Here is a 24,982-nt window from a genome sequence, read left to right on the forward strand (position 1 = left end):
GTTTTTGCCTGGAAGGCTCTATGGAAATCTGGCACTCTCTTAAACAAAGTTAAACTGTGAGAGAGCGCCGTTCACAAACGCCAGAATAAGTGCTCACAATGACGTTCATCAGGCAGAAATACAGTACGTTCAGTTCACGTTTGCCAAGAATATGAACGAGTTCATGAACGATCGTTCACTGAACTCATTCAGGCACAACACTGCTGACATGTCTGCTGTCGCCATGGTTCGTGTTATTACTTGGTAGCTGTGCACGCACACCTTGGTCGCAGCTACGTCATGTGTTTTGTTGCTCTGATTGGCCCGTAGAGGTGTGATAGACAGAACGTTCATCCAATCACACTCCGAGTTTTTTTCAAATCCTCTGCCTTTTCTCAAACGTTTCCTATTGAAGCTTTCCCAGATGGATGTGTAAAACAAATCCATCTGGCATGTCAGGTTACCAGGCCTGTGCCAGGCCCGTGCCTCATCTCCCCATGCATCCAGCTGCCTCCTCCACAGTGCACACGGTCGCCCCCAGCTTCAGGACCAGCCCACAGGGTCCTGGGTACACAGTGTGCCGGTTTAACCTTTCATGTAACAACCAATTTATTCAGTTATTCAGTTCAGTTCATTAGACAGGCTGGAACTTGCGCAGGCTTGGGTAGGGTTGGGCAGGAATTTTTGGGTGCAATCTTAGCTCTGCAGGGGTAAGGAAAGGGTTAAAAGTTAGAAACGGGAAATAACTAAGTGGACTTTGCTGCAATGTATCCTGGTGATGTGCTGCAATGATTCTGCAAAGATCATCTGATAAACAGCAGCTTTATTCTGCTAAAATTTGCAGCAGATCTCGTTCATCCTGTTGTGCTTTTAATGTTTTCATGACCTCAGCCACTCCCTGCCAGTCTTGCAGAGTGCAAACTTACTTACCTGCACAAGACACGATAAATATTGGATCATTTTACTTTGAGGATGTAAAATGGATGCAGCCATCCTATGGATCTTTAAGCTTTAGTTTTACTTTCACATGCATGTACAGTCAAAGCCTTGTTCTTTGGAGTTACATAAGCAGTGACCCACTTTACTGCTTACATATTAATGTTTAGGAAGTACCTAAGCATGCCACACCTGTATCATTTACATGCCAGAAAAATCAGCATGCCAAGCGGAAAAAAACTTTTAACATGCTTGGGGAGGTTCATGTCATTAACATGAGTTAAATTTTTATTAAAAGTTTGTCTTTGTTCTTGAAAGTCTGAAGATGACAAAGCTGCACTTAAACAGTTAACAGAGCGTGCTGAAGGACTTGTTTGATGTAAGTGTAGGGTTGGGCCTCCTGTGGGCAGATGTTTTAAAGCCGCTGTGTTGACTCGTCACAGTGCTGCTGACTCCCTGACAGCGTGCATTGGTCTGTTTTTACCTCCGCTGACCCCAGGACAGAAAGAAACGCTCTGCAAAGATGCCGAACATCACAAAGTCGTGTAAGTACAAAATGGCCTTTCTTTGTTTGAGGTGACTGATCCCACATCTTCTCTGCTGCTTCTGCATGTTTGATTTATGAGGAGTGATGAGGAAGTTTCTGTGGCAGCAGACAACAGTCATATAACACCAGAAGAAGCTGAACTGAAATCAGCTTTGCATCAGAGAAATGTGGTTTTGTTGAGTCAAGCTAAGTAGAAAAAAAGAAATCAAAATGATTTTGAAGAGGAACACATTTGCATAATGTTAACACAGAATTTATTCCAAAAAGTCACAGCCCTGTAAAAGCACATTGCCTCATTGGGTTTATTTCAAAAAGGTGTGTGTCCACAGCTGCTGTTGTGCTTTAAGGTCTTAACACACTGGGTCTGTTATTTTTGGATGTGTTTTTTTGGATCCGTAATCCGAAAAAACGTCATGCACTTGGACCTTGCACACTGGGTCAGATGCGTTTTTATTTGCCTTTACTGCAAGAATTAGTAGAATGTGGGAAATTGTTTGGTACTGCGAACCTGAATCTCCTTTAAAATCTCGCTGGATCCATCCTGACAGAGAGCTTCATACAGCATCTGCTCATGCGTCATAGTGCTAATCCACGTTGGAGAAACGGAGAGCAACGTTATAATTCAGTCTCTGTTAGCACCTGTGAGTAGGCTACAAACTTCTGATTTTATCTGTCACATTTCCATGGTTGATATCCACATAATGTACCGGCAAACTACGCTGTTTGCAGTGAGGTTTCAGTGCGAGAGAGGGAGAGAGAGAGAGAGAGGGAGGGGATTGGGTGGAATCATCAATCACCCATCTATCTGATATATTTCCATGGTTGATACATAATAAATAAGCAAACTTTGGTGTTTAAAGTGAGATTTGGTGCGAGAGAGAGGGAGGAGGGCTCCGGTGGGGTGAGCAAGCGAAGAGAAAGCAGCGAGCACTGTTTTGAATCATCAATCACATATTTAAATGGCTTGGACTGATGTGAAATTTCGCATAAAATCGAGCCTGTTCCGAAAAAAAAATATGATGGATGAAAATTTCAGGTTCAGTGGGCAAAACATGATTATAACAGCATAAGCACAATTTTCTTTTTTAACGGGCGAAAAATTAAGAGAAAGTTGATGCGTACTAATCCAAAATGTTTATTTTTCATCCAGTTTGGCAACCATGCAAATGTTTGCTGTGCTTCCACAGGGGATCTGTATATTCACAGGCATTTTCTTGTTTTATGAGTGTCAGACTCACAAGAATTTGATATTTCATGCATGATTTCTGCAGTCTCACACCAAAATTCAGACTTTAACTACCTTTAACTTGCGACAAGCATACCATTGGTTCAAACACACCCTTAGCAGATAAACCAGTTGCAGTGGAGAATTACTTTCACATGATACTGAGTCCAGCCATCCCAGTCAGGGCCATAGCACAGGGGGAGAAAAGGGTACTGATTACCTGGGCCCTTGAAGAGCCTGCAATAAAAAGTGTGTTTCAATTTATTTTTTCTTAGTATTTTGTGTCATTATTGAATCAAAAGCAACAAAATGAATGGGTCAGCAGACTGAAAATTGTATACAATAGAATAAAATAAATACTAGAGAGCCTCTGCTCCTCCCTTAGAAATGTCCAAATGGTCTAGTCCAGCGCTGCAGAATAATGCATGTAAATTCAATTCAGGTAAAAATATTGGGGAAATTATGCTTCAAAAATACATTAAAATGCTCATATTTGTAAAAAATGATGCAACATTTTTTGCTTGGCTAGCCAGCTAAGGGGAGCCCTGTGTAATATTCTTTCACAGGGCCCAAAATCCCTAGCCACACCCCTGATCCCAGCACACAGCCATCTGTAAATGTCTGACATGGCTCTGACACACAGAGGAGGAGGAGGAGGAGGTGTTTTGCTCATTAGTGCTTCTCTCATAAAGTCAGTAGGGCATGCAGAAAAAAAGTTTATGCCATTTATGCTCACAAAATCACTAAAAGGTTATTTATTTGCACCGGTGGATGGTAAGCTGGCAAATTCACTGCTTGAAAGTACCTGTATTTGGCTGGTTCAAGGTGCTACTTTCCAGACCTGGTGCTGACTCACAGCACTGGACTGGGAAGAGAATTTGGCCCTGGCATCTGTTGGTATGAACCGGCCCTTAATTATGGTGGGACGTGATTTAACTACACTGTTTTTTTCATGCCCTTTAATAGGTTTTGCAGATCAATACCCCAAGCTAAAATGCTGACATGGACACATACAATGATGTATATGGTCTCTTTCACAAATTCTCTCATTGTCAAAGGTGAACATAGTGAACATCAAAGTATGATGTAAAAGGTCAAAATCATAACTTTTGGTCATAATTGTGAGATGCAAATTAGAAAATACAAAATGAAAACACAAATCGGCAGACGTCATACTGGTGGGCCAGTTCTAATAAAAATATGATATGAGCTGGTGGGCCGGGTGTAGCTGTGCCAAGGGCCGGATTTGGACCCCGGGCCTTAAGTTTGACACCCCTGTCTTAAGGCAATCCAAAAATTTCCAGAGGCCTAATCATCTGACGTTCACGTAAGTTACAGATGCAAAATCAGTGATGGTGTTTAATAATCATTTGGACATGATGGAGCAGCTCTGGTATCTAAATATTGTTTTGAATATCTCCAAGAAAACACTCTAAATTTCATAATTATTTTCAAATAATGAACCCCGCTTACTGTTCAGTCCAAACAACGCCCTTGTTATAAAACTTTAATGTTACACCTTCAAACACACACCCGTTCTTAGTGTAAGGTGTGTCTGTGGTTGAGTAGAGAACACATCAGCCCCATTCTGTCAGTCAAACAACAACAACAACAACAACAACAACAACAACAACAACGCTTTTAAACCGGATCAAAGTCATATACAGAGAATTCACCGACCACATAAACATTTCTGACGCTGAGCGATGAAATGACTTGTTGCATTTCATAGAAGAAGACTTAATGTAGAAACCTTTCAGTTTTTGTGATCAGCAACCTGATTTAAACACAATTAGAATTTTATTTAGCAAAAAGAAACAGCAAATGGATTTTTTTCATCGAGAAATATATGAATAAACAACTGAATTAAATGTCGTACCTTGCAGCAGGTTAAACACTGGCAAAGGTTTTTACATTCCAGATGAGTCAACATACTGAACAATAACCCAATTCAAAAATATTTTAAAATCAGTACGAGCTATTTATAGAGAGGACAGAGAGACAGAAGGGATCCTTGCAACTGCCAGTTTTTACTATAAGTAGGATCTATCTTGGATCTCTAGACATGGGGCCTATATGGGTCTCTTATGGGCGTATCCACACTTGCAGTTCACATGGGCAATCACAGGTGGGGCCACCATGAAACCCATGGATAAACCCAAAGGAGACCCATAATGTAGCCCTGCATATAACCAACATGGGGCTCACATGGACATGCTAGCTGGGCAAACTCAGAATTTTAGAGTTTAAAAAGCTGTACATTTCCACTTATATACTTTTGTATAAAATCATAAATTTACAACATCACTGAGTAGTAAATTTACATGAAACCAAACTGAAAACTGTGGCTGGATAGCCCTAGATTATTGAATCTTCTTCTTCTTGGCTAAAACCACGACTACTTCCTTGTTGTTCAGTCCCGGTAAAAAGTACGATTTGATTAGGCTTACAACTGCAGATCTTCTGCAAGGAAAACTGCATCATCTGGTGTCTGCTTTTCATGCATTTTCCTCTTGCAGCTTTATTATACTTTTTGCATTGTCATCATTTGTCCTTAAGCATCTCTGCTTCATGCAAGTTACCAAACTGTTCCAGGATGTAGTCTAACCCCGAGCTGAGCAGTTTGGTCTGTTTTAATCCCGTCCTGTCATGTCTTGTCCCGATCTGAACATTACCTAACCTCTCATACTGTAACTCTTGGCTTACATTTCACACAACCCTGAGGGTGTTTATAATTAAACCTCTCTTACCACACCCTGGCCTAGATTCACCTGGAAACCTAATAGTGCGGTGACTTTTAGCATGCCAAGCCAGTTTTTGCATATCATATTAGATCTGTCCACACCCTTAGAGAAGCAAAAGCTGCAGTGAAAGACCTGAAGACAAAATATCTAAGCAAGCATGAAACTTAATGCACAATGTGAAAATGAACACAAACACTGCAGCTGTCACCTCTGGGCCAAAGCTCATTTAAGATGGACAGAGGCAAAATGGAAAACTGTTCTGTAGAAAAATGAATCCGAAATTATTTTTGGAAACCACAGCTGCTATGTCCTGATGATGAAGAGGAGAGGGTCCACCCAGCTTGTTATTCTGCCACAGTTCTAAAGCCTACATCTCTGATGGTGATGGTATGGGGTTGCATTCAGTAGCGGCTTGTCAATAGGAGGCGCTAGGGCGCCCACAGAGAGAGAACAGATCTTAAGATCATTGGATAGATTTTTTTTAAACATTTGCTTCAAATATCAATGAAGTTATATGAATATAGATAAACCCTGTCATGCACTGTATTAATATGATTTATTTATTGATTGAAATGTTTAATGTGCAATAAATCAAAAGATCACAAACGTTCTACACGTTTGCTGTACTTCCTGTTCACTCATTTCTTCCCTGGGGCGCTGGGCTCCTGCGCCCACAGCCTTCCATAGACCAGGGGTTCTCAGACTTTCAGCCTGCGACCCCCAAAATAAAGGTGTCAGACACACGGGACCCCCGCTGTACCTGAAGGTGGCATAACACAGTCATGCACATTCAAGAATAGTCATGTGGAGACAAGATTGCCCATTTGGGGGAAAAATGGCCCAGCTGGGGCCAAACTGGGGGCCAGCAAAATCATGGTCCATTGTTAAGTTAATTTGTGGCATTTTATATTTAACCTGAATCATGACCATCAAAGAAACAAATATCTTTTTAATTCATTTGTGCAGTAAGTAGCCCTCTTAAAAATGTAAATCCTTTTGTTTACAACAGAAATAAAATACTTTGAAATAACTAAAATGGGATAAAAATGGCAAAAAAACTTGCCAAAAAAAACAAAAAAAAAAACCAAAAGCTGGGAAAGGTGGTGAAATTGGAGTTTAAAAGTAGCCGAAATGGGTTAGAAGTGCCAAAAATTGGGTAAAAGTTGCAAAAATGACTAAAAAAAAAAAATGCAGAAATTGGTTTAAGTGGCATAGTGGCATAGCAAATTAAGTGGCAAAATTGGCATAGTAAGAGGTAAAAGGGGATTAAAAAAGTGCCTGAAATGCCGTTAAAGTAGCAAAAAAAGGTGGAAATTTGGTGAAATGGGATGAAAACTAACCTTGCAAAGCAGATGGATACGCTCGTTTCCTTATTTTTCACTGGCGAATCCATCTTGCAAAGCTCCCATCTGAACGCTTTGGGCCCAGTTAGAAAGCGACAGGACCAATCAGTGACAAGGGGCAGAACTTTCAGGTGCAGCAGAGTCGAGACGTAAACAAGCAGCAGCAAGAGCTGGTGCAGTTATGGAGGAAGGGATTAGCGTGGATCCTGCTAAAGCACCAGTTTTATCAGAACTTGACAACATTTCTTCGTTAAAAGAAGAACAAAGAACAGCAGTAAGTTGTTTTCTTTTCCAAAACGTCAAAAGACAAGTACTGGCGCGCAGATGGTCGAGTGGTTTAAGGTGCTACCCATGTACGCAACGGCCCGGGTTCGAATCTGCCTGTGGCCCTTTACCGCATGTCTCTCCCCACTCTCTCCCCTGTTTCAGAATCTATCCAGTGTCCTTCCTCTATCAAATAAAGATTAAAATTAAATCTTAAAAAAAAAAAAAGTCGAGTACTTACATGTCTGAAGTCGCCATGTTTCGTGTTATTCCGCTATAGCAGCGCACACGCAGCTCAATAGCTGCTACGTCACGTGTTTTGTTGCTCTGATTGGCCCATAGAGATGTGACAGAACGTTCACCCAATCACACTCCGAGTTTTTTTCAAATCCTCTGCCTTTTCTCAAACGTTTCCTATTGAAGCTTTCCCAGATGGATGTGTGAAACACATCCATCTGGCATGTCAGGTTAATGAAAAACTAATTTAAAGGCAAAAAAGGGTTAGCTGAGGCAGAAATAGGCAGAAATGGCTTAAACTGTCAAAAATGGGCATATTAAATTGTGAAATGTGGTGAAAAAATGGAAAAGAGGGGTTAATAGTGGAAATAAATAGAATAGAATAGAATAGCCTTTATTATCATCATACAATGTATAACGAAGTTACAGAGAGCTGCTCCTCTCATAGTGCAAACCAACATCATGTGCCATACAATAGTGCAATATTACAAAAGAAGAAGTGCAATGTAACAAATAATTGTGCAAAATGCAATGGGTTCACAGTTATTATGAACCAGTAACGTGTGAGTTTAGGGTTGTTGTGGCTCTGGCAAAGAAACTGCTCTGAGTCTGTTTGTCTTGGTTTTGATACACCTGTAGCGCCTGCCAGAGGGCAACAGGTCAAACAGATGGAAACTGGGGTGTGAGCTGTCCTTGATAATGTGCTGTGCTCTGCTGAGGCAACGGGAGGTGTAAATGTCAGTCAGGGAGGGGAGGGGGCAGCCAACGATCTTCTGTGCTGCTGTGATGACCCTCTGTAGCCTCTTCCTGTCTGCCCTAGTACTACTATAAAGGATCAACAGAGGCAACAATAGGCAGAGCTGCAAGATTTAGTATAGAAGTGGCAGAAAAAAATGGTGGGAAAGGTTTAGAACTGACAAGAAATGGGTTTTAAGAGGCAAAATGTGTTAAAGTTGGCAAAATTGGTAGGAAAATGTGATGAAAACGGGTTGAAATCTGGAAAATTGGTGTAACATGGCAACAGTGTAAATTTAAAATATTCCTGTTTTTTTTAAGCCATCTGGAGACCCCCCCTCAGTGTCTTGCGACCCCCAATGGGTTCCCGGCCCCAATGTTGAGAACCGCTGCAATAGACTAAAGTTACAAGCTGCGCGTGCGCATTTCAGTAAGATTTCCCTATTTCAGTAAGACAGTGCTAAACCACATACCACATCCATCACAACAGCATGGCTTCACAATCAAAGAGTCTGGGTCCTGAACTTGCTTGTCTTTAGTACAGACCTCTCACCAATAGAAAACATTTGGATCATCATAAAAGGAAAAAAAAATCCAGCAGTGAAGACCCAGGACTGTTGAGCAGCTAGAATCCTACATCAGACAAGAATGGGACAACATTTCTCCCCCTAAAATCCACCAGCAGGTCTCTTCACTTCCCAGACGTTCAGACTGTTGTTTGAAGAGGAGGGGATGCTACAAAGGGGTTAACATGGCCCCCTCCCTACTTTTCTGAGATGTGTTGCTGCCATCAAATTCAGAATGAGTAAAGATTTTTCATGAAATAGTAAATGTCTCAGTTTCTACATCTGATCTGTTTTTTATGATAATAGAGGTGATGATGAAGTCTGATCACCCTTGTAATTATAACTGAAACCAGCCTTTGATCAGCACCACAGAACAGCACATTAATCCTGACTGATAACAGCCTCAGACCTCCTCAGCCTGCTTTAATGAACTACTAAACATCTCAGTTTGGTCACATAGAGAGCTCATGCTGTGAGAAACATCAATACAGCCAGGCAACTACTGTGCAGCTGCCTGTACAAACGAATATATCAGTTTAAGTGCAGCAATATCAGTGTGAAATGACTGCCTTTGGTCTTTCTTAAAGGAAACTGTCTCACTGATGCAGAGGTCTTAAGAAGTAATTACATTCAGTTTTGTTGGTTAATGCTCTAATAGGACATTCCATTCTCTGGTGCATATTTTTACATTTTTTCTGTGTCTTTGACTACAGTTTTTAAGGACATCGACCTCCACTGTCCCTCCAACAACTTTGACCACCGCACAAAAGAGATCTCCAAGGACCGGCTGACCGTGAGGCGAGGTCAGGCTTTTAAGATCACCGTCACACTGACGGAGCCTTTCCTGAACAGTTCTGCGAGCCCGCTCTTCATCAAGGCAATCACAGGTATGTCCATCATCAGTATTTCTATTTATGCAATCACACAGAGCTTCAGCGAAAAAACTGTCACAGCCTCTTAAATCATTTTAACCAGTCTATGAAGTGATAGTTATGCAGGCTGTTGATGGATGTCTGATTCCATCCACAGGGATGTATGCCAGTCAGGAGCAGGGGACGATGTCCTACATGTCTATCCCAGACGGCGTGGAGCTTTCACCAAAGGCAAAGGCAGTTTGGTCAGTAGAGGTCTACCCAACATCATCCCCACTCATGGGCGAGCTGATCTTGAGCTTCATCCCCCCGGCTAACGCCCCTGTAGGAGAGTACGTCATCATGGCAGAATATAAAAAGGAGGAGAAGTTGCTGGGAATGCCGATGGTGCTCTTCAACCCCTGGTGCCCTGGTATGTCTGAACAATCTGTGTGAGCAGGATGATAAATATCATTCATCTGTTTATCTGCATCTCTTTCTCTTCTTGGTCCCCCTATCTCAACTAGTGGTCAGGACTCAAAGTGGGTTGACTCTGTTCTCAGTTGGTTGCAGATTTTTCTAAGAGTCTTTCAAGTGCTTTTGTTATTAGGGCCCGAGCGAGGGTTGGTGAGGACCCTATTGTTTCTGAGTTTCCATCAATTCGAGGCCTGTTTTGGGGGTGTTAATATGTGTGAAAAAACACATTTTTTTCTCAAAAACTGTCCCCCTCAAGAAATAGCCATCTGGTGGTGAAACAGTGCATGTCCATCACACAGGTGCCTCTGGGGGGCGCCAAAAGTGAGATAGGGCCCTGGGTAAGACCTACATGCATAAAAATAGGTACACATATGTATCATGATAAGATGAAATAAAAGAAATTGGATTATGACCATCCTTTAAAATGAACAGGAACCAAACTACAAATGGCAACAGGTCAAAATTTGGCAGTTTTTGACCTTTTCCACTGATGGACACTTTGCGCATTTGAACGATCTAGTCCGAGGGATTTAATCTGATTGACTCCAGAAGTTCTTTTTTTTACTCAAACTAGACAACCTTGAGACCCAAAGTTGTGTGAACGGTGAGTTTTCACCGTAGGGCGGGGTTGACAGAGCCCAAACTTAAACTTTTTTTGGCCTATTTTTTGCTCTGAAATTACACCAATTTTGCCTTTTAACTTTTTAGTGTTTATTTCAACATAACCAAATCTCAAAAAGGATAATCACACATTGGTCCTGAATACATGCATACAATGTCATTCTCAATGTCATTAATTTTGTCACAGTGCCTCCTTCTGTCAGTCAAACATTCTTCTACTGATTTTTCATGCGCTTTTTATGTGTTGCAAAAAACTGTATACCCTGCACACTGTTTAACCCAGGCTTAAGAATTTCAGTGTGCATATACAGTGCTTAACAAATTTATTAGACCCCCTGTCATATTTGTCTCACAGACCATCCAGCATCATGAAGCGCTTTAATGTGGACTTTTTCATTTTCAGTGAGCTCTCCACGTTTTACCATTTTGAACAGGAATAAGGAATTTCAAAATGAATTCACCCAAATTTGAGTCGGCTCACTGGGCTTCTCTGACAAGTCAGAAATTAATCAAGCATAACATTCAACCACTAAAACTCATTTTTCTGTTCAGGAATGCAAGTTCATAACTATAATTTTACATATGAATCAAGAAATATTAATATGCTTTACTACTTTTTCCGTTTTTTTATAAATCAGTAAATTTGAAAATTCATGGATAACAATAATAATTATATTTTAGCATTAAGAATATCATTTGGGTTAAAGAGCTTCTACATATTGGTGTATTAACCATTGCAGAAACATAAAAAATGATTTTGGTAATTACCAGTGCTGTTAATTTAGGGCAGATGTAGCATAAACCTCACTTTGGTTAGGGTTAGGGTGGTCTAATAAATTTGTTAAGCACTGTGGGTCATCATCATCAGACCTACAAAAAAGCCTCTTGGACCCATGCCAAAATCCTACAGGAAGTCCACCAGCTTCATCACAATTTCACAGTAAGGCCTTTTATGGTGCTAAATGACTTAAACCTTTTTTTTTTACTTTTTCAAAACTTGATCCTATGTTCTTCAGCATTCCCTGGCAAGACAACAGTGTCACATGGGAGGTGGTAGGAGGATACGAGGTCCTTTGCAGCCCTAGTTTCGTTTACATCTCTGACAGCGGAAAGAAAATTAAAATTGCTTTGCAGAATTTTTCCCTGAACTCTTCCTCCTATTGAGGAATGAGTCCTTGAAATATCTGCCTGTTGTACACAAACTGTGCGTCTGTCTCTCTCTCTTCCTGTCTCTCTTTTGATGAATCTCTTCGTTCTCCACAGAGGACGCTGTGTACATGGAAGATGAGAAGCTCAGACAGGAATATGTGATGAATGAAAATGGAAAAATATGGAGAGGAAGCGCTCTCTACAATAGGCCTATGGACTGGGACTTTGGACAGGTACTCTCTCTCTCTTTTGCTCATACAAACACACTTACCCTAATGTTAGAGATTTTGGTGCTTTAGGTAATAGCAGTCACAGCCAATCAAACTGCATCCTATGTGCCTTTAAACTCAAAACGCAATTCATGAATAATGGTTGACAGTTCCTTAAAGAATGAGAAGAATTTTCTATTCTAATGAATGATGACATCCAGAGATGCACTTTTTAAGAAAATGTGCTCATGTTTATTTTTTCTGGTTGGACGAGAAAGGAATTTTTTCAGGCAGAAAAGCCTTTCTCAACATACTACATTTGTGCAGATATCTGATCCTTATAAACTCATTTAAGTGGTAACAAGACCAAGCAGAGAAAGTTTTGAGCATGTGCAAGTTTCGTGTGGGGAAGAAAAAGGTTTGAGTATGGGCAGAGGAAGTTTTGTACCTTGGCAGAAAAGTTTCATATGTTCGCACACGCATTTGAGCATGTGCAGAGAAGGTTTGAACATGTGCAGAGACATTCTTCTACACTGACAGGGAAAGCCTTGTATGCCGGCAGAGAAAGTTTCATAAATGGACTGAGAAAAATCAGAGTGGAAGTTTCACAAGCAAGCAGAAGCAGCCTGAATGAGAGGAGAATGAATGGAGCATTTTCTCACAATCTTAAAAGAGTACTGTCAAGTTCCTAAATGCAATTTTTACAACAATAATGACAACATAAATTTGTGTTGTGATTGTTATCAAGGATGTGGTGGTGGGTCCTGATACTAGACCAGTTGCAAACCACTGGTTTAAACTTTTGAGTGTTTGGTACTTTGTGGGCTTGACATAATAATTATGTTCAGTCAATTAATCATATTAAACCTTTCATACCTGTGTGTGATTTCATGAAAATAAACATGAATGAAGATCTTCATATTAATAGAAATAATGAATAATTTTTTTGGAAACTATATAGATTCCATAGATTCACAGTGAGTGATATGCCATAGGGGTGCCAACATTGACACCAACCAAAACATTTAGGAACGTTAGAGAGTTTAATCCATTAATTCAGGGACATGCAGTAATGAGCACGAATGTCACCACTTTATTCTTTTTTTCCCATAATAAAGTTTATTCCCCCTGCTGTGTTTACATGAAATTCTGTCTCTTTATGTCCAGTTTGAAGACAACATGGTGACCATTGGTCAACAACTGCTGGACCTCAATCGCAAGCACAAGGAAGATCCTGCTCTGGATGTTTCTCTTCGGTGGGACCCAGCCTACGTCGGCCGTGTGATCAGTGCCATGGTAAATCCTCTGTGTTTTATACACCAGAAAGATTATTACAGCAGAGTTAAACCATGCCTGGGACAATTTTAGTAAATTTAGACTTTCTGACAATCAAAGTGGGTTTTGGACACAGCCTTAGCAGGGAGGATGAAGAAATATAGATTTAGATTTACAGGAATGGATGACTCATGTTGAACAACTTTTTCACATAATTATACACAGATTTTTATGCAAAATGTATTTTCTTTTGCTGAGGAGTACTGCACTTTACTGGCTTTATGTGTTGTATTTTGTTAACATCATTATTATCATTATACACAAAAAAACACAAGAAATCTCTTGTCTTTTTAATCATACTATGTGTTACTGATGATTCAGATTCTGACATCCTTGTCTGTGTGTTTTCATGCAGATCAACAGCGAGGGTGACAAAGGTGTGCTGGAGGGAAATTGGTCAGGTGAATTTTCAGGTGGACGCAGTCCCGGTCACTGGTCCGGCAGTTCTGCCATCCTTACCCAGTGGCTTGACAGCAACAACCGTCCCGTCAAATACGGGCAGTGCTGGGTGTTTGCTGGAGTGATGTGTTCAGGTAATGTCTGACTTCTCCAGCTTTTCTGCAGCTGGAAAGCATTACACTTTTTCACAACTGCAAAGACACATTTGTCAAATTCGTCCTCCCTTTTCTTGAATCACTGAACACAAATTCCAGTTTTATAGCTACTGTCATAAAAACCAACCTCAGATATTAAAGGTCACATATTTAACCCTTTAAGACGAGTTTATATTGGTCACAGAGGTCCCCAAAACATGCCTGTGAAGTTTGTTGCTGAAAACACTCCAGTGTTGGATTTTTGCATGTCTGAATCCTTCCGTTTCAGCTCTGCTCAGAACGAGCTGTTTCTGTGTCTGTGGCTTTAAATGTTAAATACCTGTCTGATTCCGCCCCTCTCAGGAAATGGATGTGGCTTAATGGATGTGGCTATCCTGATCCGAGGATCAGGAGAGGAGGGCGGAACTTCCAAGTGGGGAGGGCCAACTGAACCTGGGGGCGGGGCTAACTCCCCAAGTGGCATCATGAGGGGAAAATCTTAGAACGGCTTGTTTCAGCACACATTTTCTGAAAGGTGGAGAAAGAGAAGGGGGAATGGATTTTTCTGATTCTCGGGGGGATTATGGATGGATCAGGGGCTCATATTTTGCAAGAGAAGCCTGAAAAAGTGATTTTTACATAATCTGTGACCTTATATTACTACAGAGCAACAGAATGCACTATGGTCAATGATCACTCCAGGAAAAGGTAAAGTTTTGAGACAGTAGTGAGACAGCAAATAAGTTAAGTTTATTTAAGTCAATGATACTTTTGGAAAAAAAAAAACACTGTTCAATTTTCCAAAATAGATTTTTAAAGAAAAAAACCTTTTGCACACCTGAAGAGGTGCAAGAGAAGTCAGAAATCAAAACACAAAACACTGCAGCCCATTTCTACTGAACAATTCTAAAATCTTTGCATTAGTTGGACCTTCACCTTCACTCCAGCAGCTGGTCTCCTCACATCTTTAAAGACTAATGTTAAAAGAAGAGGGTACTCACAATGGTGGACACCCAAGGAGGTTATGTGATCAGCAGGGTTTGTTAGTTTGTTAGTTAGTTAGTTAATTTGTTAGCAACATAACTCAAGAAGTTATGGATGGATTTTGATGAAATTTTCAGGAAATGTCAGAAATAGCAAAAAGAAGAACTGATTAGATTTTGGGAGTGATCCGGATCACCGTCTGGATCTAGGAATTTTTTTAAAGGACTATGTACTATTGGGAGATAGGGCTGATGGCGGAGGTCTGTGCTCTCCGAGTGCTTTTCTAGTTTGGGATGTGCTGCTGCCATCAAATTCAGAATGTGTTGACTTAATATTTTCATGAAATGGTAAACTGTCTCAGTTTCAACATCTGATATGTTTTTTTTTTCTGTTCTATTGTGAATAAAATATGGGTTTATGATATCTGGCAATCACTGACTTCTGTTTTAATTTATATTTTACACAGTGCCCCAAGTTTTTTGAATTTGGGAGGCATGTGAGCAGGATCCTCTTTAACTGGTCTAGATCTGAGAACATCCGAGGAGAAAATACTCACGTCTTTTGTATTTTTTTGGTTCCCAGTGATGCGGTTCTTTGGAATCCCCTGCCGTGTGGTCACCAACTTCGCCTCAGCTCACGACAACAATGCCAATCTGACCATCGACACGGTCTACGATGAGGAAGGAAACGTGCTGGATCAATCTGACAGTGTTTGGTGAGGGCACACACAAATTCAAGTTTAGAGCCTGAATAATCCACAGAGATGTTGAGTGCTACAACAAAAAACAAAACATTTCTTCCTGTCTGAGTTTGTATTGTAAACGGAGGTCTGTAGACAGTGGCGTGCACAGATGGACTCTAGGTGGTGCTATGGCACCTGCCCGTTGCTCTCTGGACCTACGGAAGAGTATTGGGCACTGAAAAAAAAAAAAATTTGAGACGAAAATTTTTTTCACTTGTGAGAAAAAAGTCAGAATTCTGAGATTAAAGTCAGAATTCTGAGAAAAAAGTCAGAATTCTGAGTTTAAAGTCAGAATTCTGAGATTAAAGTCAGAATTCTGAGAAAAAAAGTCAGAATTCTGATTTTATTCTTCAAATGAAAAAAAAGTCTCAAATTTTTTTTTTCAGAATTCTGAGATTAATCTCAGAATCCTGAGATTAAAGTCAGAATTCCGACTTTAAACTCAGAATTCTGACTTTAATCTCAGAATTCTGACTTTAATCTCAGAATTCTGACTTTTTTCACAGAGTTCTGACTTTAATCTCAGAATTCTGACTTTAAACTCAGAATTCTGACTTTGATCTCAAAATTCTGACTTTTTTCTTACAAGTGAAAAAAAAAATTCGTCTCAAATTTTTTTTTCAGTGGCCCTAATACTCTTCCGTACTGGACCAAGCAAGTGCCCCTTTTAAAAAAATTTCTTTTTGTTGTTTTTGCTGTTGTTGTTGTTTTACTGTGTAATGTATTTGGCCCATGTTGACATGATCATCTATAAATACTCGACGATTAAAAGCATGTGATAATAATGACCCCCCTCCCACACACATCTCTTCCTTCGTCAATGTGAACGCGCAGAGCGGACACAAACAGAGTCGCGTCGTTGCAGCAGCGTTGGAGCCCACTCACACCTCTTCCCCTGCCCCACCAGCCAGCCAGGTAACATAAATGAATCGAGTGTATTGTTTGCCCCCTAAGTCTCAGTTGCCAAGCTGTAACCTGCGTTTATTTGTCTCTGTTGTGAAGTAGCCTGTCTCATACAGCACCAAACACAGCTGAGCATAAATTAGCCGACTGCTCACCTGTTTAACAAGCGACGCTAGCCCAAATCAATAATAGATATGATGTGATGACCACCACACAACTTATGTTGGTAGAGTTTGTCACTGGTACAGCATGTGAATCTATCAGTATACTTAAGCTGAATATTTCTTGCTAAATGACAAAAAAGAAAAAGTAGCCTTCTGCCTTGTTGTAATGCCACCAAGCAGTCTTATTCATACTTTTGGTCTTTTTATTTACTAATTGCAGCATTAGCATAATGCTTAGAAAGGAGAGGGTTAAAAAGGAGAAAGACAGAGAGCTACAGCAGGCAGCCCAGGGAAGCAGCTCTCTGCTCTCCACCAGCAGCAAGGAGAAAGAGGAAGATGAAGATTACAGGTCAGAGTCAAGACCAGAGTCATGTTAACTGTTGAGGGCCTTTTAAAGCTCAGATTTTAAAGTTGATCTCTTCCTCTAATATTATTGAAATATCTTAAAAGCTGTCCACATTTTGATTTAACTACACAAAGTGGTTTGTCAGAACTAAATCAGGTATGAAGGTATACTAGCTAATTATATTATTTTGTACCAACCATAAGTTATTTCTGTGTTACAGGACTTGCAGTAATCTTGTATTTACCTTTATAGGCTATTATTAAAACTTAAAAAATAGGCTATCATTAAAACTATTATTATTCTCTAGGCAGCTACAGCAGGGAAGCAGCTCTGTGCTGTCCTGCAGTAGGCCATCTACCAGCATGGATGATCAAAATGAGGGAGAACAAGAAAGGCATGAGCAAGAACAGCTGTATGTGAAAGAGATGACACAGTTGCAAAGATAGCTACTATGTAACATGTGCCTGTAATGGTTTCTTTTTCTTTTTTTAAATCTCACACTGCTATAATAAGGCAGCCGGCAGTTCAACGTGCCACACACAGTGCCCTTATTTTTCACTGAGCGCCTGCCCCCCAAAATGTCTGTGCACACCACTGCCTGTAGATGACTGTAGCTGAGTGTAATAGCTGGAAAACTCACCTGGACCAAAGCATGAAGCCTTAGCTAGTTCAGGTTCAAAAATGGTAATAGTAGAGCAGAAAATGAGGATTTTATTGTGCTCAAGCCCAGTTCACATGTAGGCAAGTATTTTTAAAACTGTGTTGGTGAAACAGCTCACTCAGTTTCAGTCAGGAACACTCTTGTCATACATTTTGCAAAACGTTTACACAGTTTTAATTTGTGGAGAAGGCTCTGCTCTAAAGATGCTCTCCGGGTTAGCCACTTTCCAGGGAGCACATGGCTAGAAACCCCCATATGGATGGATACATTAATGGCAATGCATACTAAGTACAATAAAATTAGTTCAAAAGCAATTAATCCATATAGCATGAATCTGAATATGACGGTGCAACAAAGCTTTATGCTATAGAGGAGGAGGCTGGGGTGGGAGAGGTGAAGCTTTTTCAGCTGTAGCAGTGTGGTGCGTCAGCATTAATGCAAGCAGAGATTAGGAAGTACGTCATATCTAAATTACACCGTCCCGCCCTCAAACGCGATGAGCCAATCACAGTGCGTATAGCCACTCCAATACACTCGGACATCGGCTGCCTGGACATCCATTGAAATGAATAGGAGAACGTCAGTTTTCGTCTGGTTTTATAAGTTTTTTTTTAGATTTTAAGTTTTAAAATGGTCAAACGGTGTTCATTGGGTACATGCGACGCCAACACAAGGTATCCTGAGAGGCTGGGTGACGGAGTGTATTTTTTACCCTTTCCTAAGCCACATCTAAACCGAGAAAACTGTCTTCTTTGGATTAAAGTTTTGCGGTAGACCACAACATCAACTCAACATGGATAAAATTAACGTCTGTTCTAAGGTAAGCCAACATGGTTTTTGAGGCAGCATACTGTCACTTTGCTGGAAAGAAATATAAAGTTATCTTCAACATCTCTAACGTTGGCTAAAGTTAGCCTAACATTAGCTCCTAGCTGCGTTGTTCGTTGTGGCACGTTGTTTGTTGGGAGTTCATTGGCATTGTTTGTTCTAGTTTTTGTTATTTGGTGATCGTACATCATTGTTATCTGTTGTCCAAAGGGCTCTAGTTGAACTAACGTTAACTTCTGGAGCTTAGCTTCATTAACTTATCTGTAATAGCCGAGATAACAAAGGTTGGCAAACATGCTGAATGATTCAATGTAAATACTGTAGCACAAAACTAACGTAGAGACACTCTTGGTAAAAAGGCCGTTATATTTTTGTCATATTCTGGGCCAAAAACCTTAACTTCAGTGGCACTTTGATGCTGATCCTCTATCTAGTAGTCTGAGGCTGTTTGAATTGGCCTACTGCATACTCCTGCCAAACGCAGTATGCAGTATGTATTGCGCACTGCACACTGCATTCAACAGTAGTATGCAGTATGAATGCCAGTCGGACGTTATCGTGTAGTATGCTTGGCCTGGTTTAGCTGGTTTCCGGTATACAGAAGAATGTCATACCCTGGTCAATATTAAATGACGCACACATTGTTTTCCATCCATTTACGTACAGAAAAAATCTGGGAAGCATTTTTATTTGATTTTTTGGGATTTTCAAAGCTGTTGTTTTTAGCTTAGCATGTATAGTGCAATGAAAGGACACACTTGACAGCACCTTTCCAACCGTTACGAGCCTTAACGGCAAAACAAAAACAACAGTGACCTTATTACAACTTATTTCGCTGTAGTACACGTTAAAAAGGTAAAGGTAAAAGGTAATGGCACTTTGAGTAACCATCAGTTGCTCCGATGAAAGTTCTGCCACTCTCTGCTATTATGAACTCTGACCCGCCGCTTTGCATTATGGGTAACAGTAGGCAAAGCAGACTGGTCCGATGCATACTATGAAATTTTCCCGAATCAGTACGTCATCCGGGTATTTTTGGCATACTGCAACTTTCGCATTTGTTCGCATACTGCATACTACATTTTGGGCAAATCAGTACGCACTGCTAGTATAGTAGGCGAATTCGAAAACAGCCTGAGATTGTGATGGCAACAAGATGCAGTTTATCACGTTTGCACTGGGACCTGTAAATTTTGGCTTGTAACTGAAGCTTTTTATCAATCTTCTTGACAATAAAATGATTAATATAACCCTCCAGTGCGTAGTTTAGACCCTTTTGGTGACTTCTAGATTATATGTGATCTTTCTGTCTCCAAAAATCATCAATGGCCTCCTGTGAAATGTCTCTTACGGCTGGCTCAGACTACATGAATTCAGCCAGATTTAAGTCCGACTGCGATGTCGCAGCTCGTCGTCAAAACTCGGGCCCGATTTTGAGAGTTGTGAACGACAAACCGTCATGTAGTGTGACATAATTAACGACGCACCCAAGACCCCTTACGATTCCTCACGACCACAATTCAGCAAGACTAGCATGTCAGAATTTGTCGTACATCGTCATCTAGTTTGACACCCTGACCTGACATCAACGACGTAAATCCTGATGTCTAACAACAGGAGAACATTTGGTCCTTGTCTTTGCATTATCATTTACAAGATTTACCACTATTATCCCCTTTTATTTCCTAAAAAAATGTGAATTTTGTTTTTTTTCACGTTATCACATGCATACCTTAAGTTCTATCTGAAGGAGAACCGATCCATATTGTCCTCCTCTTGATACATCCATACTTATTATCCATAATCCAATCCATAATTGTTTCTTATTTTCCTTTTTTGAGCAAAAGACCACTACAATCACATGGAGCGGTCCTATTGTAGAGTGATTGACACTCTTTGGCCCGCCCCCCAGGCAGGCCTTTTGAAAAGGTTTTGACCTTCCATACACATGCCAGCAGCATTTTAGGTCACTGAAAACCTTTTTGAAAACTCCTTCCTTTAATTCGCATCAATTCTATACAGTTCAAGATATCTGTAATTCTAATTCTGCCTAGTCAAAATGTAATTAGAGATATCTTGAATTAGAATTACAGATATCTACAATTCATTTTCAGATATCTGTAATTCACATTTTGGATATCCAAAATGACATTGTGGATACCTGACATGACATACCCCATTCACATGAATGACAAAAGTGACATCATTTCGCCTAGTCAAAATGACGTTGTAGATATCTTAAATGGCATTTTTGGATAGGCAGAATGTATTTTCGGATATCTGAAATGTTCTTTTTGACTAGGCGAAATTGAATTACAGATATCTACAATTTGAATTCCGAATAGCCAAATTTAACTTTTTAATGTTAAAACAGCTTGCCATATGTAACAAGATTTTGGTCACATAGTCTGACATGGTGCCATCGTGAACGACCAAAAAAATTGTGTAGTCTGAGCCGGCCTTTACTGTGACGACTGCAATAGCGTCTGTCACTGAATGCTCATTGTTTGTCCGAGTTAGTGGGGGGGGTGTGGCTTAGCCATAGGTCAATTGGGATCAGCTGGCTGTTAGCTGCTCACTGCTTGGCATATGACTACCATGTCCTGCATGAACTAACCATGAGATTCATTTCTTAAAGGAGACATATTAGGCAAAAATCACTTTTTCAGGCTCTTCTAACAAAAATATGTGCCCCTGGCCTGTCCACAATCCCCTCAAATACCAGAAAAATCCGTTCCCTTTCCCCCCCTCTTTCTCCACCTTTCAGAAAATGTGTGCTGAAACAAGCTGTTCTCAGATTTAGCTCCTGGTGAGCTCACCAGGAGCGTAAGCACCCGCCCCAGGTTTGGTTGACCCTCCCCCACGTGGAGGAAATTCCGCCCTCCTCTACTGACCCTCTCAGCTACCAGCGGAGATGCTGGATAGCTCAATGGGTTATCCTGCTGACTACGGACTGGGAAGTTGATGGTTCAAATCCCAGTCAAGTTCTTACCTTTGGATAAAAGTGTCTGTAGTACCAGGAGTACTGCATCCATTTCCTGAGAGGGGTGTGGTCAAGGGCGGAGTCAGACAGCTAATTACCATTTAAAGCCACAGACACAGAAACGGCTTGTTCTGAGAAGGGCTGAAATAGAGGGGTTTTAAACCTACAAAAATCCTATACTGGAGTGTTTTTTCAGCAAAAAACTTCACAGGCATGTTTTGGGGACCTCTGAGACCAATTTAAGCTTGTCTTAAAAGGGTACAATGTCTCCTTTAAAACCTTCACCCTGGAAGGAGTTGTCAAAAAAGGTTTTCAGTGACCTAAAATGCTGCTGGCATGCGTTTGGAAGGTCAAAACCTTTTCAGAAGGCCTGCCTGAGGGGCGCAGATGGCCTAAGGCGCACCCGGGTTCAAGTCCAGCCTGAGGCACCATGCCTTTCCCCTATTCTCTTATTCTTATTTCTGGTTCTTTCCACTGTCCTCCTCCATCAATAAAAGCTTAAAAAGCCCCAAAACAGCGGCTCTGCGAGTGTGGAAACAGCTCATATAGTTATTTTATTTTAATTTTTCTTGAAATGTAAAGAAACACAGACCTTATAGTCAGGCAAAGAATAAAAAAAATGACTTTTCGTTTCTATCACATAATAAGGTCAGTGTTGAATTCTTCTGTAAGCCTGAAGTGTTGTCTCAAACTCTAATGGGAGTGTCAAGAACCTACAAGACCCCACCCTCATTGGCATTATGAAATAAACCAAATAAATAATGCCAAATCCCCAGGAGGTTTTATACTTCCAGTTTTATAGGTCACATGGGTGTGTCTGCCTATTGTTTCTTGCTGAGTTATGAGCTAAATCTAGTGTTTGGTTGCGACCGTCACCCCCAGCCTTTTGTCTGCCTGTAAAAATACATCGGTGTTGTCTGTTGTGGTAGATTTAATGATACATTGACAGCTCTTTGTGAGGGTTATCAAAGGTCTGTGCATCTGGTAAAAATTATTTAACTGAGTTAGTGATGCACTGATGCATTGGTGGAACATCAGCATTATGGATGCTCTTTGGCCTGTTTGCAAAATATGCAACATGTGCCAATGACAGATGCCAATACGTGTCAAATATGGAAAACAGACAAATGTGAAGTGCATGCTGTTGTGAGAGTCAGTGCTAAAATATGACCGCTGACAGACAGCAGTCACAAGATGAGCTTTTGCTGCAAGGTGCACACCCTCCAGCTGACTCTCCAGATCAGCTGAGTTTGCAGCGCTCTGCATGCTTGGATGTGGTTGAAATTAGCCAAAAACCAGTGGGACACTTGAATTATTCTCCCCATGCGTACTCACAACAGCAGGCTGTGCAGGTTCATTCAGGAATGACGCTAAAAAGACGGCAGCAGGATGTCTCAACCTGGTGGAAGTAGGCTAGGTTTAACATGATGCAAAGCCATGGAACAGAAACACTCAGCATAGATATGCCACGGACTACAACTTTAAGAGCACAGCAGCAATGCTGGCCTTAACCTAGAGCAGTTTGCTGAAAAAAACTCTTAAAATACTTCTAAAAGACTGACATCTGAGATCCTCTCTCATCTAAAGACTATTTACCAGCAAGTCACTGAGTTTGTAGTCACAGACTAGAATTTTGTGAAGATTGGGGGTCATAAGACTAGAGTGAGATTCCTTTTGAGATTATTTCCCATCATGCATCTGGTGGAAATTCACAACAGCTTTAGGGTAGAGAGCAAGATGTAGAAGGAGATGGAGCTGCATATAAGTTAATATCTCTTATATGATGTTTTTCAATCATTTACAGAGTAAAACGAAAGGAAAGTGAAAAACTGAAGCTTTTACAACATACTGCAACAACCAAAGAACAATCCCAGAAACACACTGTTGGGGTTTTTACTTTGAAAAACTCAGTGAACGTTTACCATACCTCATGTCTGCCTGAAATGATAGATGACGGTGCAGAGATCTGACTGCAGCTCTGAGCAGAAAAGTTTTCCCATCTTTTGAGTTCTGAGTGGACACTGAGCAACTTCAGACTGATCTATGTTGATGTTCATTTTTTAAAGGTTCACTGTTTTAACCTGCTTATGTACAACACTGACACCCATTGGTTGTGGATGATGGTCTCATCACTGAAAACACAATTTGCATAAAACCAGACTGAATATTTCTGACCTTACTGTGATGCCATGCTGCTTTACAACCATCGTACATCGCTGTAATCATACTAGTGTTGTGACAAAGAAACTTATTTTTGTTCCAAATGAAGAATATCAGTGTGTTCGAACAAACCAAGAGCTGAAGCCACTCTAATGATAAACTCTTTTGGTAGTATTAACCTTGTTTCCAAAATAGGGATGTTCAACAAAGACCAGATTAGACAGCTGTCAGAGAGATTCCACAGTGGTATGGATGATCTTACATGGACTAAATGCAGTGTTGTTTCAGGAACTTCCACGTGTGGACAGAAGGGTGGATGAAGCGGCATGACCAGGAACAGTACGGCGGCTGGCAGGTTTTGGATCCAACACCTCAGGAGCTGAGTGATGGTATGGATTCTGTTATTCATCCTCATAAACTTTAACTGGGATGCATTTCCCTACCTGCTCTTATGGCCTGATTTCGTTTCCATGTTTCATGTGCGGACTTTTCTTTTACATAAATGCTTTAAAGACACAGCGAAGATAAAAAGACATATAAAGACAATAATAAAATAATGATAATAATAATAATACATTTATTTATAAAGTGCTTTCAGGCAAATTGCTGTACATAGAGATAAAATCAAACTAGTATTTCATCTTCTGAATGACCTTCAGACCTCCTAAAAGTCATTAACTTTAGCTAAAGCTAACTTTGCTACGCTGACTCCATGATAAATGTTAATAAATAAGCTAGTAGCTATGTTAGCTTTAGCGTCTGAGCTTTAGCAGATGTAGCAAAAGCTAACTTAGCTACATAGATAATGTAGATATGTGATTGCATCATGCGGGCGCCATATGCAAGAGGTGCAGTCGTGACTGAAGTTGAATGTAAGTCAATGACAGCGAGAGCTATGTCCACGGTTAAAAAGGTCCTAACTCACTGAAAAATTAACTAATCTCCAAGCCGTTGGAAACTTGATCCAATGAAAAACACAGGATTTAATTCTGAAATCCTTAACCTAATATAAGGTTCAAGTGCTTCTATATTCCATTGGTTCCCAACATGAGGAGGGGGCACTTAGAAGGAGGTCGCCAGATGCTTTAAAAGATGAATGATATTTTTTAAATGATGTTTTTTCACTCAATTTTGTTACTGTTGTTTTCCGCCTTTCACCAATTTTGCACAATTTGCACCCTTTTTTGCATATTTTTCCCACTTTTGCCACTTAACACAAAATTGGACAAATTTTGACCCATTTTCATCCGTTTTTCCCACCAAGTTTTGCCAATTTAAACCAATTTTTGCCCTTTTAATTAGGGGTGTAACGGTACAGAAAAATTTCGGTTCGGTACATACCTCGGTTTTGAATTCATGGTTCGGTACATTTTCAGTACAGTAATTGAAGCCAATATTTTTTAAATTAAATTGTATTAAAATAAATAGGCTGAAAAAACTACATGTAAATGATTAATAAA

General features: G+C 40.4%; 1 protein-coding gene across 1 annotated transcript in view; it reads left to right on the plus strand.

Moving 5' to 3' along the window:
- The first annotated feature begins 1,388 nt into the window (after nucleotides 1–1,388).
- The window catches only part of LOC121507338 (protein-glutamine gamma-glutamyltransferase 5-like), a 42,568-nt gene continuing 18,974 nt past the window's right edge, over nucleotides 1,389–24,982 (plus strand). Inside the window, exons 1-9 of the mRNA XM_041783620.1 lie at nucleotides 1,389–1,460; nucleotides 9,290–9,463; nucleotides 9,606–9,860; nucleotides 11,789–11,907; nucleotides 13,051–13,179; nucleotides 13,574–13,751; nucleotides 15,318–15,450; nucleotides 16,765–16,893; nucleotides 23,811–23,911. Of these exons, the coding sequence (XP_041639554.1) occupies nucleotides 1,439–1,460; nucleotides 9,290–9,463; nucleotides 9,606–9,860; nucleotides 11,789–11,907; nucleotides 13,051–13,179; nucleotides 13,574–13,751; nucleotides 15,318–15,450; nucleotides 16,765–16,893; nucleotides 23,811–23,911 (1,240 nt within the window). The 5' untranslated portion in view covers nucleotides 1,389–1,438. The remainder of the gene's footprint in view (nucleotides 1,461–9,289; nucleotides 9,464–9,605; nucleotides 9,861–11,788; nucleotides 11,908–13,050; nucleotides 13,180–13,573; nucleotides 13,752–15,317; nucleotides 15,451–16,764; nucleotides 16,894–23,810; nucleotides 23,912–24,982) is intronic.

This window comes from Cheilinus undulatus, linkage group 3 (assembly GCF_018320785.1).
Source record: "Cheilinus undulatus linkage group 3, ASM1832078v1, whole genome shotgun sequence".
In the NCBI taxonomy this organism is placed as follows: Eukaryota; Metazoa; Chordata; class Actinopteri; order Labriformes; family Labridae; genus Cheilinus; species Cheilinus undulatus.